This window comes from Bidens hawaiensis, unplaced genomic scaffold (genome assembly GCF_021521415.1).
Source record: "Bidens hawaiensis isolate Kalapana, Puna unplaced genomic scaffold, B.hawaiensis_p1.1 tig00001511_1, whole genome shotgun sequence".
In the NCBI taxonomy this organism is placed as follows: Eukaryota; Viridiplantae; Streptophyta; class Magnoliopsida; order Asterales; family Asteraceae; genus Bidens; species Bidens hawaiensis.
In genome coordinates, this window is record NW_027491085.1 from 924027 (window position 1) to 938848 (window position 14822).

Below are 14822 nucleotides of genomic sequence, written 5' to 3' on the forward strand. Positions count from 1 at the left end.
TAACCATTGGGAGGCTTTCCCTGCGGGTACAGCTGGCGTACTGCGCGTAAGGTTCTTTGAGCATGGTGTGTCCTGCTGGAGCAGTTGGTCATTGCGCAGACGTCCCTGTTCAAGGTGAGTCTTGCGGGTCCAACTGGGCTCTGCTGGGACCTACCTCTTCAAGTCCCCCCAGTCCAATGTTCTTCTCATGAATGTTTAATAAAGTGAGGTGAACTTTTGGACTTAGCAAGGGGTTTTGAAAAGGGTATAGTTTTTCGGTTTTCCGTGGTGATTCATCCCGCGGTTTTCCTGAAGTCACGCAGAAATTCCCGACTTTTCTGCTTGATCTTTGGGTGTGAAGCGGGTAGGTTTGTAACCTCCTCGCGCGTCAGGAGCGTTGAGTCCCAATTGTGTGGATTCTCCATGGGGTTTTGGTGGTTTTCGACATAGTGATCATTTATGCTGAAACCACCAATTCCATCTTGGAGTTTCAAACAATATAGTTCTCGACGTTCCCGTCGTGCGGGAATGTTATTCACGTTTCCGCAAGCATGGCCCAGAAGATCCTTCTTGGTTTGAATTCCCTACAGAGTGCTAAGTACGTGAAGGGTTTTGCCTTGACACTGTACCCGCACTCGTCTTACGGTTACTTTACTTCCAATGTATTCTTGGCTTCAATTCCCTGCGGGTGCTCGGTATGTGAAGGGTTTTGCCTTGACACTGTACCCGCATCCGTCTGACGGTTACTTGGTTGCCAAGTTATTCTTAGCTTCAATTCCCTGCGGGTGCTAGGTATGTGAAGGGTTTTGCCTTAACACTGTACCCGCGTCCGTCTTACGGTTACTTGGTTGCCAAGGTAAGGGGTATTTTCCCGCTCACTTGAATCTTTTTGAATTTTGAATTTTGAAATTCGAAGAGTTGGTGGAAAGATAGGAACAGTCCAAACATCTGAAACGTCGTGCGACGGTTTCTTCTGACTGTGTCAGGACGTGCAGGAAGTTATGGTGTCGTGACAGTACATGGTCATTCCAGACGCTTTTTCAGGCGCGTGGGCGCGATTTTTCGGGCGCGTGGCCGCGAAATTAATGGTATGCGTCCTGTCAACAGCTGTTGCCAGCTTGCTTTTTGCCACGTGTCGTGGTTTCATTGCACCTTCGTTTTCTCTCTCTTCCGCATTAATTTCATCGCATTAATTGCGATTAGTATATAAAGGGGGAGAGGGTTATTTGTAATCCACACTTTCACTCTTTTCTTCATCTTCTTTGCGATTTCCGGCGAATACTTATCCTTTTCAGGCAAGCATTCTCCCGAAATCGTTTTCTTCTTTTACAAGATGTCTCGTGATATCGATTCTACAGCTGACGACAGGAGTACTGCTGGCGAGTGCCAGTGTGCTCTGCCTGGCGATCTGTACCGGTATGTTGTCAGGAAGTTCATGCTCGAGTCTCTCGAGCCTGAGTTTCCTGAACCCCATCAGACCGTGTACGATGCCCCCCGAGGCAAGATCGGGGTTTATGCAGCATTCTTTGTCTATGGGAATCTTAGGTTCCCATTGACAAAGTTTGTTTACCGTGTCCTTGAGAGGCATGGTGTTCATTTGACCGAGTTGCACCCCATGGCGATCGCCAAGATTCGCCATTTTGAGTGGGTGTGCCGGATACTGGGCGTTGATCCCTATGTTGACCGCCTGATGACCTTCTACACTTGGAGGTGCATCCAGGGGTGGTACACGTTGACAACCCGGATTAAGGGTTTAAAGATCTGTGCGACCGAGCGCAGTCTTCGCGCGTGGAAGAGCGAGTTATTCTTCATATCCGCCCGCGCCATCCCCATTGCCATGAAATTCAAGAACGGGCAGGCACTTCCCAGCCTTCACGCCTCCAGCTACCAGGAGGCGGAATGGTTTGCCAAGATATCTCGGGTCCAATCTCCGGTTTACCGGTTTGCGGAGTCCGGGATGGTGATGCTGGGGATGAGCCGGGTGTGGAAGGAGGCTGATGCGCGCAAGATTCCGATCGTCCTCGAATACGGTTCGAACTCTGTTCCTTACGGTATGCCTCTTTCCCTTTTGTTGATTTTGAATTTCGTCTAACTTTTTCTTGTTTATTTCAGAGGGGAACGACTTGCAGTCGCTCCTGAACCCGCGGGAGGCTGATGGTCCCGCACGGATGGGTACTCGCGCTCTAGATGAGAACGAGTTGCCCATCCTAGATCAAACGGCGGATCGGTTCGTGGAGGTCTATCCGCTAGGCCATGAGATCCTTAGCGCCCGTCGGCCAGGTAAGGCGCTCTTCGCCCCTCGACCCCTCAATGCTGAAACCTCTGCTGGAATTCCTCTAATCGTATGTTCTGATGAGGAATCCGCAGATGGTCCTCCGTTGGTGCGGAAGAAGAAGGCTGCCGGAGGGAAGGGGAAGGAGAAGGCCTCCACTGCCGATCCAGCGCCTCGGTCTGAGTCGGAGACCGAGAGCGAAGAGGTGGCGGGGAATCCCGGTGGTGGTAAGACCACAGCTCCGGAGGTTGCGACTGTCACCTCCGGAGAGCCAAAGAAGACGACGGTGACCGGAGCAAAGAGGCCGGCTCCATCGGGTCCGTCCCCGCCTCTCCGTACCTTTAGGCTCAAGAAAACCCGTAAGTACAACTTTCCTTTAGCTTTTATCTTCATAGCTTAATCCTTAGTCTTTTAACACTTTTCTTCTTTACGCAGGCGTGGATGTTGGCGCATTCCAGGGTGAAGGGCCGAGTAGTACCTCTCCGCCAATGACGGTAGGCTTGGTCAGCCTACCTGAGGCGTCGACCCAGGCGCCTGCGCCTGCTTCCGCTGGATCAGTTGCTCACTCCTTTGAGCCGACTGTTCCAGCCGAGATGACGTCACCGCCGGCTGTGAGTGCGATTTTTACAGCATCATTCACCGAGCCGGCGGTTACCATTGCTGCGGATTCCGCGGCAGCGACCACGGCGGCTGCTACCATGCCCCCGCCATCGGCAACGACGGCCGGTCCCTCAGGTACGCATGGGGCTTTCCGCCAATCTTTGCCACCTTCCCATCTGCCTGACCTCTTGGATGGATTTCCTTTGGGTTCAGGTGATGGGTTCGGCGGCTATCGGCCTGTTATTGACCCTACAGGTGCGTAGGGTTCTTCTGGCCCATTTTATACATATATATTTTATCATCTTTTCCTAACTGCTTTGTGTTTTTTGCAGTGTCGGATTCCAATGAAGTGTATGTTCCACGATGGAACATTCGCCGAGGAACAACCCTTCGCACCCCTGTGGAGTGCGTGGAATGGGCTCGTCACGCTGCTCCCAGTGGTGCGTTGGGGGAAGCCATGGCTAGCTACCAGGAGGGTAGACTAACCAATGAGCTTCGGGTTCTCCTGGCCCGGATGCAGCCGCGCGTCGAGCTGCTTTGTCGTGAAAACGACAAGTTAAAAGCAGCTCGCCTCAAGGAAGTAGCTCAGGCGCGGGCTGTCCGGGAGGAGAACCAAAAACTTGCCGCAGTGGCTGCGGAGAAGGAGAAGGCCTTCAAGGCCCTCGAGGTTGAAGTTCAGGCTCGACTCGAGGCCCGTTCCAAGGCTGCCCAAGCTGTTAATGAACAGCTTCGGGTGGCTAAGGAAACTGCGAGGAACGCAACCGAGAGGGCCACCAACTTGTGGATAAGCAAGTTTATGCAACTAGCTTTGCTAATGGTTGTTTGTATACCTTATATTCTTTCATGTATTGCTAAAGCGAAGTCAAGTCAATGAAATTTGTCATGAACACCAACTTGTGGATAAGCAAGTTTATGCAACTAGCTTTGCTAATGGTTGTTTGTATAACTTATATTCTTTCATGTATTGCTAAAGCGAAGTCAAGTCAATGAAATTTGTCATGAACACCAACTTGTGGATAAGCAAGTTTATATGCAACCCCAACCTCTTTCCATTTCTTCACATCAAAGCATACACATCTACATATCTTTCCTTCAAGTGTTCTACCTTCTAACTCAAAACTCTTCTTACGAGTGAATTAAAAGAGAGAGATAGGACCGAGCGAGTGAGATATATAGACATTCGTGGAGAAATACGTAGTGTGCAAATACAAATAGATTGCAAACAAAGAGAGTTGGTGCATATAGATAGATATACAAGGAAAGAGAGATGGATAGTGGGGATTATGTAAGGAAAAAAGAGAGATCATTAGAGGTAACACCATCATGGGCAGTAGCAGTGGTGGTGTTTGTGATACTTGCCATTTCAATTGCTCTTGAATACATCCTTCATTACATTGGCCATGTATGTCTCCTGTCTTTGTCTCTTAATTTAATTCTCCTACAAAATGTTCTTAAAAAGGCATCCCCACAAAATCATTTTACAATTTTTATATCATTTAATTTGTTCATTCAAACAATTAAAAATTAAAAGTAATGTTTACTTTTTTTTTTCTTTTAAATTCCACAGTGGTTACAACACAAACACAAGAAATCACTCCATGAAGCCCTTGAAAAGATTAAAGCAGGTAAAATATTAATCTTTTAACTTGATAATAATAATATACCTTCTCTTTTTATAGTGTTGAAGTGGTTCAAATGTTTAAATCATGTTGTTTTCTTGACATCTACTTTTCAGAGTTGATGCTTTTGGGGTTCATTTCATTACTACTAACAGTGGGTCAAGGACCAATTTCTGATATATGTATTCCAAGTAGAGTTGCAAGAACATGGCACCCTTGTAACAAACCATATCCTGATGATAAATACTATGATCCTTGTCTTAAAAAGGTACGCCGTATGCTATCATTTCATCAATTTTTATCTATGTTCCGTTTACACGTAATGTATAACAAATGATATGATGGATGTGCATGAAAGCAATATACAGTCAATATTAACATTTTGTCTAAATTTGTTTAGGGAAAGGTGCAATTGGTGTCAAACTATGGGATACATCAACTCCATATATTTATCTTTGTGTTGGCTGTGGTTCATGTCATCTATTGTATTCTTACTTTGATCTTGGGTAGACTCAAGGTACATTCTTTAAAAGACTTTCTATGTAGACATATGTGTACGCGATTTTTTTAATCGTGTGATCTTAGAACTAACTGTATGATGATAATTTATATAGATGAGGAAGTGGAAGGCTTGGGAAGACGAAACAAAGACGGTTGAATACCAGTACCATCACGGTAAGTGTGTTATATTCAATTTTGAAGATTTTTGTTTATAAATTTGTTTCTAAGTCAATCAAGTTCATGGAAGTCAACTAACATAAATGCTTGTTTATTTCAGATCCAGAAAGATTTAGATTCGCAAGAGAGACAACATTTGGACGTCGGCATATGAGATTTTGGAGCGACTCGCCAATTCTCCTATGGATCGTAAGCAGTCATTAAGCAATTTTATAAAAACCAAATCCTTACCCGAACTCAGTATAAAGAAAACAATATTATTGTTATCATTTACATTATTGGCTTTAAAGATAATATTTATTAAATTCCCAAATTAATTAAATATATAGTTTTTTATTAAATTTCAAGCATATAAGCAAAACATATTGATAAATCAAGAAAATCTCCAACATGTGTACAACTGTACCAGTTAACATTTTTATTATTATAGCATACCGTCGGATGTGGCCATTCTGAGACTCAAACACCCCCACAAACAAGGGCCACTTGCATTTCTTATTAAATATTAATTTGACTACATTAAATAAAAAGTTGACAAAAAAATTATATTGAAATTGTATAAAAAAATATAGGTATATGTGTGTATATATATCATATATGTACACGTTTCTAGTATGGTTTTATTTATTATTTGGTATATGTCACTTATAATTATATATGTGATTAATATTAACTTTGACTGTTTCGTTATATTTAATTTTTGTAAGAAATTAGTTTTTTCATCCCAAAAAGTATTATGTTTGACTAGTTAAACTATTTATAAAGAATTTTATAAATAGTTAATAATAAACTATCTATAACATAAATAAATAAACAAAGTATAAAAGGTGTTTGATTAAATACATTTTTGTTTTATGAAAAATCTTTATACTAACTAATTTATTATTTGAAAAAAAAATGTAGGGATGTTTTTTCAGACAGTTCTGGACATCAGTAGCAAAGGTTGATTACCTTACCCTTAGACATGGGTTCATCAATGTAAGTACCTAAAAAATACCTTCCAATTAAGATTAAAATCTCTAAAATGTTTATGAAATTCTTAACCGTTTTGAATCAACTTTGTGTATTCACAGACACATTTAACCCCGGAAAGTCAAAATCAGTTTGACTTCCACAAATATATCAGTAGATCACTTGAAGAAGATTTCAAAGTTGTGGTTGGAATAAGGTAAAAGGTTTTTTTGTTTCAAGAATTATTTATTTTACTTTAAAGTAATTTATATTAAAATTTTAATTTATTGTATGTTTGTATATGCAGTCCTGTTGTTTGGTTCTTTGCTGTTTTGCTTCTTCTCACCAACACCAATGGTAAGCAAATAAGCAATAACAAACCTTTTAAATTATAAATTTAAAAGTAATAAATAAACTTATGCTTGTAATTTACCTAAATACAAAAAAACTTTATATAAATTTTATTTGTTTTTATCTTGACAGATTGGAATTCATACCTATGGTTACCCTTCATCCCACTAGTTGTAAGTCCTAGTTATTATTGTTAACATTTAATAAAACACTTGCATTAAAATATGTAATGATAACCAATGATATATGTTAACAATGCAGATAATACTATTGGTTGGAGCCAAGTTACAAGTGATCATTACAAAAATGGGTAGAAGGACTCATGAAATGGCAGATGTTGTGAAGGGCACACCCATGGTTCAACCCGGAGATGATCTCTTCTGGTTTGGTCGACCTCGGCTCGTCCTCCTCTTGATCAACTTTGTCCTCTTTCAGGTTCACAAATTTACAAATTATTATTCAATTTCCCTCATGGGTTTGCCATTTGTGTTCTAATATTTCATTGTTGATTTTACAGAACGCGTTTCAACTTGCATTCTTCTTGTGGAGTTGGGTAAGTACTTTTCACCTCGAATAGGGATGAAGTTTGCGGTTAATTTCTTGAATGAATATGACGTTAATGTGTGTTTTAATTGATCTTTCTTGCAGTTGACGTTTGGGTTCAAGTCTTGTTTCTACCATCGTAACGAAGATATTATTATAAGGATCACAATGGCGTAAGTAACCATTATTTTAGTTTTTCCTATGATGTTAAACATGAAAAAACGAGTGGTTTGGGTAACGTACAGGTCAAAACTGACACGTTTTAAAAATTATCAATTTGATCTAGTTTAAGTTAATAGGTTTGATAATAGTGACTTATTTGACCGTTAATATAACTAAAGTAGATCAAACGAAGCCATAAGTAAATATTTTTTTACGCAAATAATCTTATTTTCTTAAAAAATAAAAAAGTGTCATGATTGATAGACATATAAAGTGTTAATCAGGGTAAGTTATAGTTTTCATCCTTTTTATACGAGGTAATTTGTCAGTGTCCTTAAACCTCAATAAGTAGAAAAAATATCCTTGAAGTTCATATGTTGTCAGTAGTAATATTTTTCGTCTTTGACTCTTTACCACTAACTTGTGTCGAACTTTGCTTGTTACTTTTCTTTTAAAAATGACTTTTTTGTCAATACAACTGAAGGACAAAAAATGTGACAACATATGAACTTCAGTGACATTTTTTGTACTTACTGAAATTTAAAGACACAATATGCGAAGACGAGAACTTTGATATACCCTAATGTTTAAGTGTTTAACAACTTCTGTGCCATCGGACTATTTTGTAACATAAATATAACATTAGCTTATTGCATATTTTCAGGGTCTTGATACAGTTTATATGCAGTTACGTGACACTACCATTATACGCGCTAGTAACACAGGTAAAGTATCCACCTTCTAACTCAAAACAACAATGCACGACAAGCAAAACCACGATCGGGTTTTTAACTTTTTCGGTAGTGTTTGATTTTCAACAGATGGGTTCAAGGATGAGAACAACAATATTCAGTGAGAATGTAGCAAAAGGCTTAAAAACATGGCACCACACAGCCAAAAAAAACATCAAACATGGTACCCATTCAAGCCCAAACTCACCATTCTCAAGCAGACCAGGGACCCCACTTCATGAAAGCACATCACCAATGCATCTTTTGCATAGATACACTGATAATAGTCTTGACAGCCTTTCAAACTCGCCAAGACGGTCGGGTTTCGAGCATGAAGGTTGGGCTAACGAGTCGACTTCAAACTCTCATTACAAGTATCGGGAACCTGATAACTTTATCAGAGACGATGGGCCTGATCTTGAAGAAGGGGAGATTCAAGAACCGAGCTCGGGTGCAAACCGGCTGCAGTTAGAACCGAGACCGGTTAGGACTCAACATGAGGTTGATGTGACCGATTTTTCATTCGGGCAGGGTAAATAATGTGTTTCGTGTAATACTTTTGAAAGTAGTTTTATTTGATGAATTTACCAATTTCTACATGCCTTAATGTATACTTTATTGTTTTTGATTTAATGAAGATGTAATTTTGTACTCAATCAATGGTGAATGAGTGAAAGAATTTATTTTAACATAGAATTCGTTCAAGTGAGTGTAATGCAGTGTCTGATTTGGTTGGTTTTGACAACCTTTGGGCCTAATTGCTAATAGAGGTGCACAAATTGGTTTTTGAGCCCAGCCCGGTTCAGTTTCGGTTAAAGAAAGTCAAAATCGTTTTCTCCAACCGGTTCGATTTGAAACCACGTTAAAAGGGGAAAAATGGTTTTGTTTGTAACTGGTTCTTATCCGGTTTGGTTCGGGTCTAACTGATTTCAATTAATGAATTCTCAAACCAAATTATAATCTTGTGGTTTATTTGGAAACTCTCAAAACAGGTTTCCGGTGCAGCTTGGTTTAGGTTCATGAACCGGTATTTTTCCACCTTTAGCCACAACCAACGGGTTGTGAAAACAACAAACCAAACTGGCGGGTTTAGAAGTTTTAACAGTTCCGTTTTTAGCAATTTGATGACTTAAAACAGAACCAAAAGTTAAAATATAAAGGCAGAACCAAGTTCCAAACCTTCAGCAACACCACAAAACAGTATTAATCAAACCTTGGACCGAGCCGCTTAATTCCTAATCCAGTAGACTTGCTTCGATTTTGTCAAATGCAACGGTTTATAACCCCCCCCCCCCAGTTCCATGTATTGACACACATTTTCTTGTTACTCATTCAGCCGATCACCCCAATATATAATTAAAAACAGTGACAGGACACCTAAGCATAGATTAGACCATGCAAGCGATCTTTAAACATAAAAAAATAATATTCATAAAAGTATGCAAGCTGGAGGTGGACAACAAAACCGGTTCGTTGAACCGAACATAAAAAAATAATATTCATAAAAGTATGCAAGCTAGAGGTGGACAACAAAACCGGTTCGTGGAACCGGTTCGGTGGAACCGAACCGGAACCGAACCGGTTCCTACCCGTTTTTCGTAGGAACCGGTTCGGTTCCGTTTCAACCCGACGATCCGGGACCGGTTTGACATTTTTGGAGGTGGACCGGGTAGGAACCGGAACCGAACCGGAACCGGTTCAACCGGAACCGGTTCGGAACCGGTTCTAGCCGTTGGAGTAGTTCTAGCCGTTGGGAAACGGTTTTATGGCCGTTTTTTGACCGTTGGGGTCAAAAATGGCCGTTTTTTGGCTCCCCAAACACCCCACTACTAGTATAAATAGGTATTTGGTGTAATGGGTTCATCACAACACTCAAAACGCAAACCCGAACGCAAAAAAATACAAAAAAACGCTATTACAACGTTCTGAGTTCTCTAATCTCTTGTTTTCTCTTCTTCTATATTCATATTTGTTGTTATGGCTGCCTCACAATCATCGGTTGGTCAAGGTTCCACCGCCTGACCAAGTTTCGTTCGTATTGTACCTCATAATCGTAATCAAGAGATTTGGCGCAATTGGGATTTGGTTGAATTGAGTGACCATTCATTGAAGGCTCGGTGCAAGTTTTGTGGGATTTATTTAAACCCACTTTCGAATTCACATTTGAAGAAACACATCGAAAGACCGTATTGCAGGGCGTTGAAACAGAACGTTGAGTCGCAACAAATGTAACACGATACAGATTTAAGTTCACCATTACACGATACACGATACAGACTAATCAATTCAAACACGCTGACACTCATAGCATTAAGTTCAATATGTTGTTTACCATTGCTCTATGGGTGAACAACAAAAGTAGCATGAGCCTCTTCAGAAATCAGAAGAACACAAATCATCACCTACACAAGCAGCGGAAACGAAAAACGAAAAAAAAAATAATATTTTACACTGTAACCGGTTGGAGTGTAAGAACCGGTTTAGGAACCGGTCAGAACCGGTTCCACCGGTTCCGGGTCCGAGGGTTGGGGAACCGGTTCGGTTCCCTAACCGGTTCGACCATGGAACCGGTTTAAACAGTGATGTTGACTAATGGAACCGGTTCTGAACCGGTTCCGGTTCCTTTGACCAACCCGATTTGATCACCTATAATGCAAGCGATCACGGTCGGGAATTACTAAAGCCTATAAGTCACTAGATTGCAAACCATCCAAATAAGAAGATTAAGAATTTCTCTTGCTATACGGGCCCATACCCAAAGTTCGCAAACTAAAAATATAACTGTTGTGATCCAAAAAGGTCTAAAGCCGAAAGAAACAGATTGATAGTTACACATACACAAGTCCCGGGTTTCAAAACATAACTAAACATTGTCAGTCTCATCTCTTTCAGGTTCATCGGTCTTACTCTTTCCTACAGCACCAGTCAACCTCTCGGTTGCCAATCTTTCCTCTAACGCACGGGCCCCCCTTTCCCTGCAGGTTTTATTAACATTGGTATTATCAGCCCATCTTAGTAAGAGTATCATTATTATTATTACTATTACCTTCTCCTAGTTGCCTCAATGGGATCAGAACCAGGCAATGGAGCACTGCCAACTGTGTAGCCCCGAGCATCATTGAATGATTCAGATCTTCCACAAAGCATTCGGTCAAAGATTGAAGCCACTGGATCAATCACGGGTCTACAACCAGCAATTTAATATAATTTTTAGCTCAAATGGAAACGAACCAAATGAGTCACATTGGTGAAAGTTCTAAACTTACCTTATGAACTCTGGGAAGAAAGTAGAGAATGCAAATTCATCACTAGGGTCACCTTTAAATCCGGTTTCTTGTTTTCTTTGAAAGTATCTGAGGTAAATCCAACCAATGTATGTGCCAAATATCAAGATCGGAAGGTATGCTGCAGGCTCAAGTGTGAAGAAGCTTGCAATAATAGCTAATAATAACATGATCGATGGCAACCACTGCACAACACAAAAACAATTTATGATCTCAGACAGTCAAACGCTGCATTCTGTCTATTTTTTATTAGTATGTTATAAGTACAGAAATTATATTATTTCAATAACAATCTACTTTTTTTGAATAAAGTGAGTTAGATATCTTTATGAACTAAAAGTACACTTTGGGTGACTTTCAATTACTAGGGCTCGTTAAAGATAAAACATAAGCTGAATTGGCTCGTTCACAAGGAAATGAGGTGAAACTATCACCTACATTTCATATACTTTGGATTGCCTGTAAACAAACCGGATGAACACGAACGGAGTATGTTTAATGATCGAACACGAACAATTGAATGAACCATTCGTTAAGAAAAAAAAAATGTGTCGTCGTCCATGTTCATTGGTTAACAGTTTAAGCAAACGAATTCGCTAACATAAACGAAGGACAATATCTGAACAGAGATAAACTGACATAGATGAGCGAAAACCAACTAGAGGTAAATGTCAACAATAATGTGTTGGGCCTAAAAGGCGATTAAAACTAGACTAAGGGGGTGTCTGGGATTGCTTATTTTCACCAACTTATAACTTATAAACTTTTTGAAAAGTAATAAGGTGTTTGGGATTGCTTATATTGTGAGAGGAAAAGTTTCATAAGTTACAATGTTGTAACTTATTAACTTAATGAAAAGTTATAAGGAGGTAAAATAAGGAATCCCAAACACCCCCTAAATTGTAAATGGCCTAAAAAACTTAAAATGAATATATTAAGAAACTTATACCAATAAACATAAACTAACGAATATAAATGGTCGTAAACGAACGAACATAAATGAACGTAAACAAACGATGAGACGTGTTCATATTCGTTCGTTTAACTAAATGAACAAAATTTCTTGTTCATGTTCGTTCGTTTATTAAATAAACGAACATAAATGAACGGTTCACTGAAAGTTTAATTCATTTACAGGCCTAACTTTGGTACCTTTGCTTTAATTTTTAATGGAGAAATTTCTTGATCGGGAATGATTTGCTTAACACCAACTAACAGCCCCGAAAGTACCCCACTGAATCCAGAAAGAGGCATATAACTACCAAAAAAGAACAAATAATCATCAAAACTGTGTTGACCAAATGGGTTGACTTCTAAAAAGAATAAAAAAAGAACACAAATGAACTTACAGATAGTTTTCCTGCATTGTTACATAGTACAATGAGATGGCTGTAATGAACACGCACACAGAAGTCAAGAAATTGACTATGAAAATGAACTTCAAGAATTCCCTAGAACCCCAGATGGGTTCTAGAAGCTTCCCAATGAAAAGGAGACCAATGGTGCTGCTAAGAACCTGTTTAACAAATGTCATGGAGCACACAAAAGTCAAGAAATTTCCCTACTGTGTTATTATACTGTTTTAAAAATAAAAATGGTTCATAGTTTCATACCCCAAGTACTGTTTGTTCTATATAACCAGCTGTTATGAGATTCCAGCCAAAAGGAATTGTCCTGTGTTTTATAAAAAAAAAGTAGGAAATGGGAAATAAGTGATAGAACTTAGGATGTAAATGGAAATTAATGAGCTTAAGACTATCATGTTTGTGCAAGTTATGACAAACAAGTATGATACAGTTGAAAGTGTGTTCAAACTTCAAAGTGTTCTATATAACATTATGTTTCATATATGCATGCGAATTTATTAGTAAGACTGTTGAACTATGGAAATGATTATGAATTAAAAATTACAGAGTCCATTACCAAGTCATGTATGCATTATGCAAGTTGCACCCAAAGAAAAAAGAGATTCATGGACCTTGAAAGAAAATCCTCAAGGCCTAGGTAGGAGACCAAAAATTCAAACCTAGATGCACGAGTCGTAAAACACTAAAAGTCAAACACACCCTGAAGGCTAGTAGTAGTTAGTAGTTACCCTTGTAGGCTTCACATTGTCACAGACACGTATACAGAATTTGTTTATACTCTATAATATAGACCTTAAATATTATCCAACTTCACAAATATGAATATATCCAATTATATCCAAAAGAAAGGCTATGCTGATCTGGATATCACTCCGAAACCTAAATGCATTCATGTTCATACTGTTACATAATCAAAAGACAGAACCAAACAATTTTGAGCAATATCAATCCCAGAAAGAAGACCTGATCCTTGGTGCCATCATATCTAGATAAATTACTAGATCTGATATCCTCATTGCAACCTTATCATCTAAACCATAGTTATAAAAGAAAACCCTCGCTTCTTGCGCCTAAGCTCATTTTCCAGGTGAGGCCCAATATATGTGCTACTAGTTCCTAGGCCCTTGCTTCTTGAAGTTGAGGACACCTTTGTTGGTATTGATGACGGGTCAAGAACAATGATCATATGAACCTTTACTAGTTATACGTTTTGAACTTTTGGTTTTCATGTTTTGAATATTTTTGTACCTTACTTTGAACATTTGTTATTCAAGTTTTGGAATTACATTTGAATCTTGACTCTTTTAGAACTTTTGGTACTATTAGATGATACTAATTGTTATACAATAGCTTTTGTTTATTGTTCATGAAGAAAAGTATTATTTTCCTAGGACATAATATAATATAACTTTTATCTTTTATTTAAGTGCGCCTTTTTTTCTTATGCCCTCATTTTTTATTATTTTTTTGTGCCTAGCACCTCTGATAACTATGATCCAAAAGAAAGGCAGGCTATGGCGATGTGGATATCACTCAAAAACCTAAATGCATCCATGTCCATATTGTTATGTATATGCAACTATGCAAGGGAGAACCAAACAATTTGAGCTATGATGCTATCGTAGCTAGATAAATTACTAGATCTAATTTCATCTTTGCATCTTCATCATATAAATATTCAAAACAGTCAAAAAACTATATCATACATATCCTTATGTATCACTTTCTCAACACCTAATATTAACTATCTATCTAATCAATAGCTAACCTAATTTCAAATTAATCAATCAAATCAAACAATAATAATAATAATAATAATACCTAGCAGGAATCAATGCCACGTAAGTAATGACAGAGGGAAAGATCTGCACAGCAATGTATCCAGTCAACAGCACCACCACTAATCCTTTACACAGCCTCGTGAATCCCGTAAACATATTCGCACTCTACAATTTACTTAAACAATTAGGTCAAATGCCATAACAAAACTGTACAAATCGATTAAATAATTTATACTTACTGCCGGAGAACTCATGGTCACCGGAGGGTGTAGTAGTTACTGTAATTAGGTTTTGACGTGATCCGATTACGAAGTTATTGAGACAGATCGGCGAGTTTCCGGTGACCGGTGAATTGTGTAGATCTTAGAGTAATGAAATGTCACGTTGAATGTTAATGAGGGGTTTTAGTTTTAGAAATAGAAAGGTAAATAATAATATGATGCTTCAAGGTTAAGTTAATGAAATTTTTACATGTCTATAAGTGGATAATAATTTGTTGTAACA

At 39.0% G+C, this 14822-nt stretch overlaps 2 protein-coding genes across 2 annotated transcripts; one reads left to right on the forward strand and one right to left on the reverse strand.

Annotated features, from left to right (window-relative positions):
• Positions 1-3788: 3788 nt before the first annotated feature.
• On the forward strand, positions 3789-8569 carry LOC143582505 (MLO-like protein 12). Its single transcript, XM_077065053.1, has 15 exons — positions 3789-4253; positions 4419-4476; positions 4587-4738; positions 4871-4987; positions 5085-5145; positions 5249-5337; positions 6052-6126; positions 6222-6316; positions 6407-6456; positions 6583-6623; positions 6712-6885; positions 6968-7003; positions 7099-7166; positions 7820-7880; positions 7977-8569. The coding sequence occupies exons 1-15, from the start codon at positions 4119-4121 to the stop codon at positions 8424-8426; spliced, it is 1662 nt and encodes a 553-aa protein (XP_076921168.1). The 5' UTR covers positions 3789-4118; the 3' UTR covers positions 8427-8569.
• A 1974-nt stretch (positions 8570-10543) lies between these two features.
• LOC143580651 (rhomboid-like protein 19) lies at positions 10544-14729 on the reverse strand. Its single transcript, XM_077063621.1, has 8 exons — positions 14558-14729; positions 14359-14483; positions 12784-12844; positions 12520-12686; positions 12323-12428; positions 11153-11355; positions 10933-11070; positions 10544-10861 (listed from the first exon to the last, which is right to left on the reverse strand). The coding sequence occupies exons 1-8, from the start codon at positions 14570-14572 to the stop codon at positions 10750-10752; spliced, it is 927 nt and encodes a 308-aa protein (XP_076919736.1). The 5' UTR covers positions 14573-14729; the 3' UTR covers positions 10544-10749.
• Between the last annotated feature and the right edge of the window lie 93 nt (positions 14730-14822).

What these genes read in the sequence shown, in the direction of transcription:
- LOC143580651 (XM_077063621.1), bottom strand. An exon ending in TAGAACAAACAGTACTTGGG is followed by an intron (nt 12,687 to 12,783) that starts GTATGAAACTAT and finishes TTTGTTAAACAG; the next exon opens with GTTCTTAGCAGCACCATTGG. An exon ending in TTCTTCCCAGAGTTCATAAG is followed by an intron (nt 11,071 to 11,152) that starts GTAAGTTTAGAA and finishes TGCTGGTTGTAG; the next exon opens with ACCCGTGATTGATCCAGTGG.
- LOC143582505 (XM_077065053.1), top strand. Translation starts at nt 4,119, where the DNA reads ATGGATAGTGGGGATTATGTAAGGAAAAAAGAGAGATCATTAGAGGTA. An exon ending in AAAGTTGTGGTTGGAATAAG is followed by an intron (nt 6,317 to 6,406) that starts GTAAAAGGTTTT and finishes TTGTATATGCAG; the next exon opens with TCCTGTTGTTTGGTTCTTTG. An exon ending in CATTCTTCTTGTGGAGTTGG is followed by an intron (nt 7,004 to 7,098) that starts GTAAGTACTTTT and finishes TCTTTCTTGCAG; the next exon opens with TTGACGTTTGGGTTCAAGTC.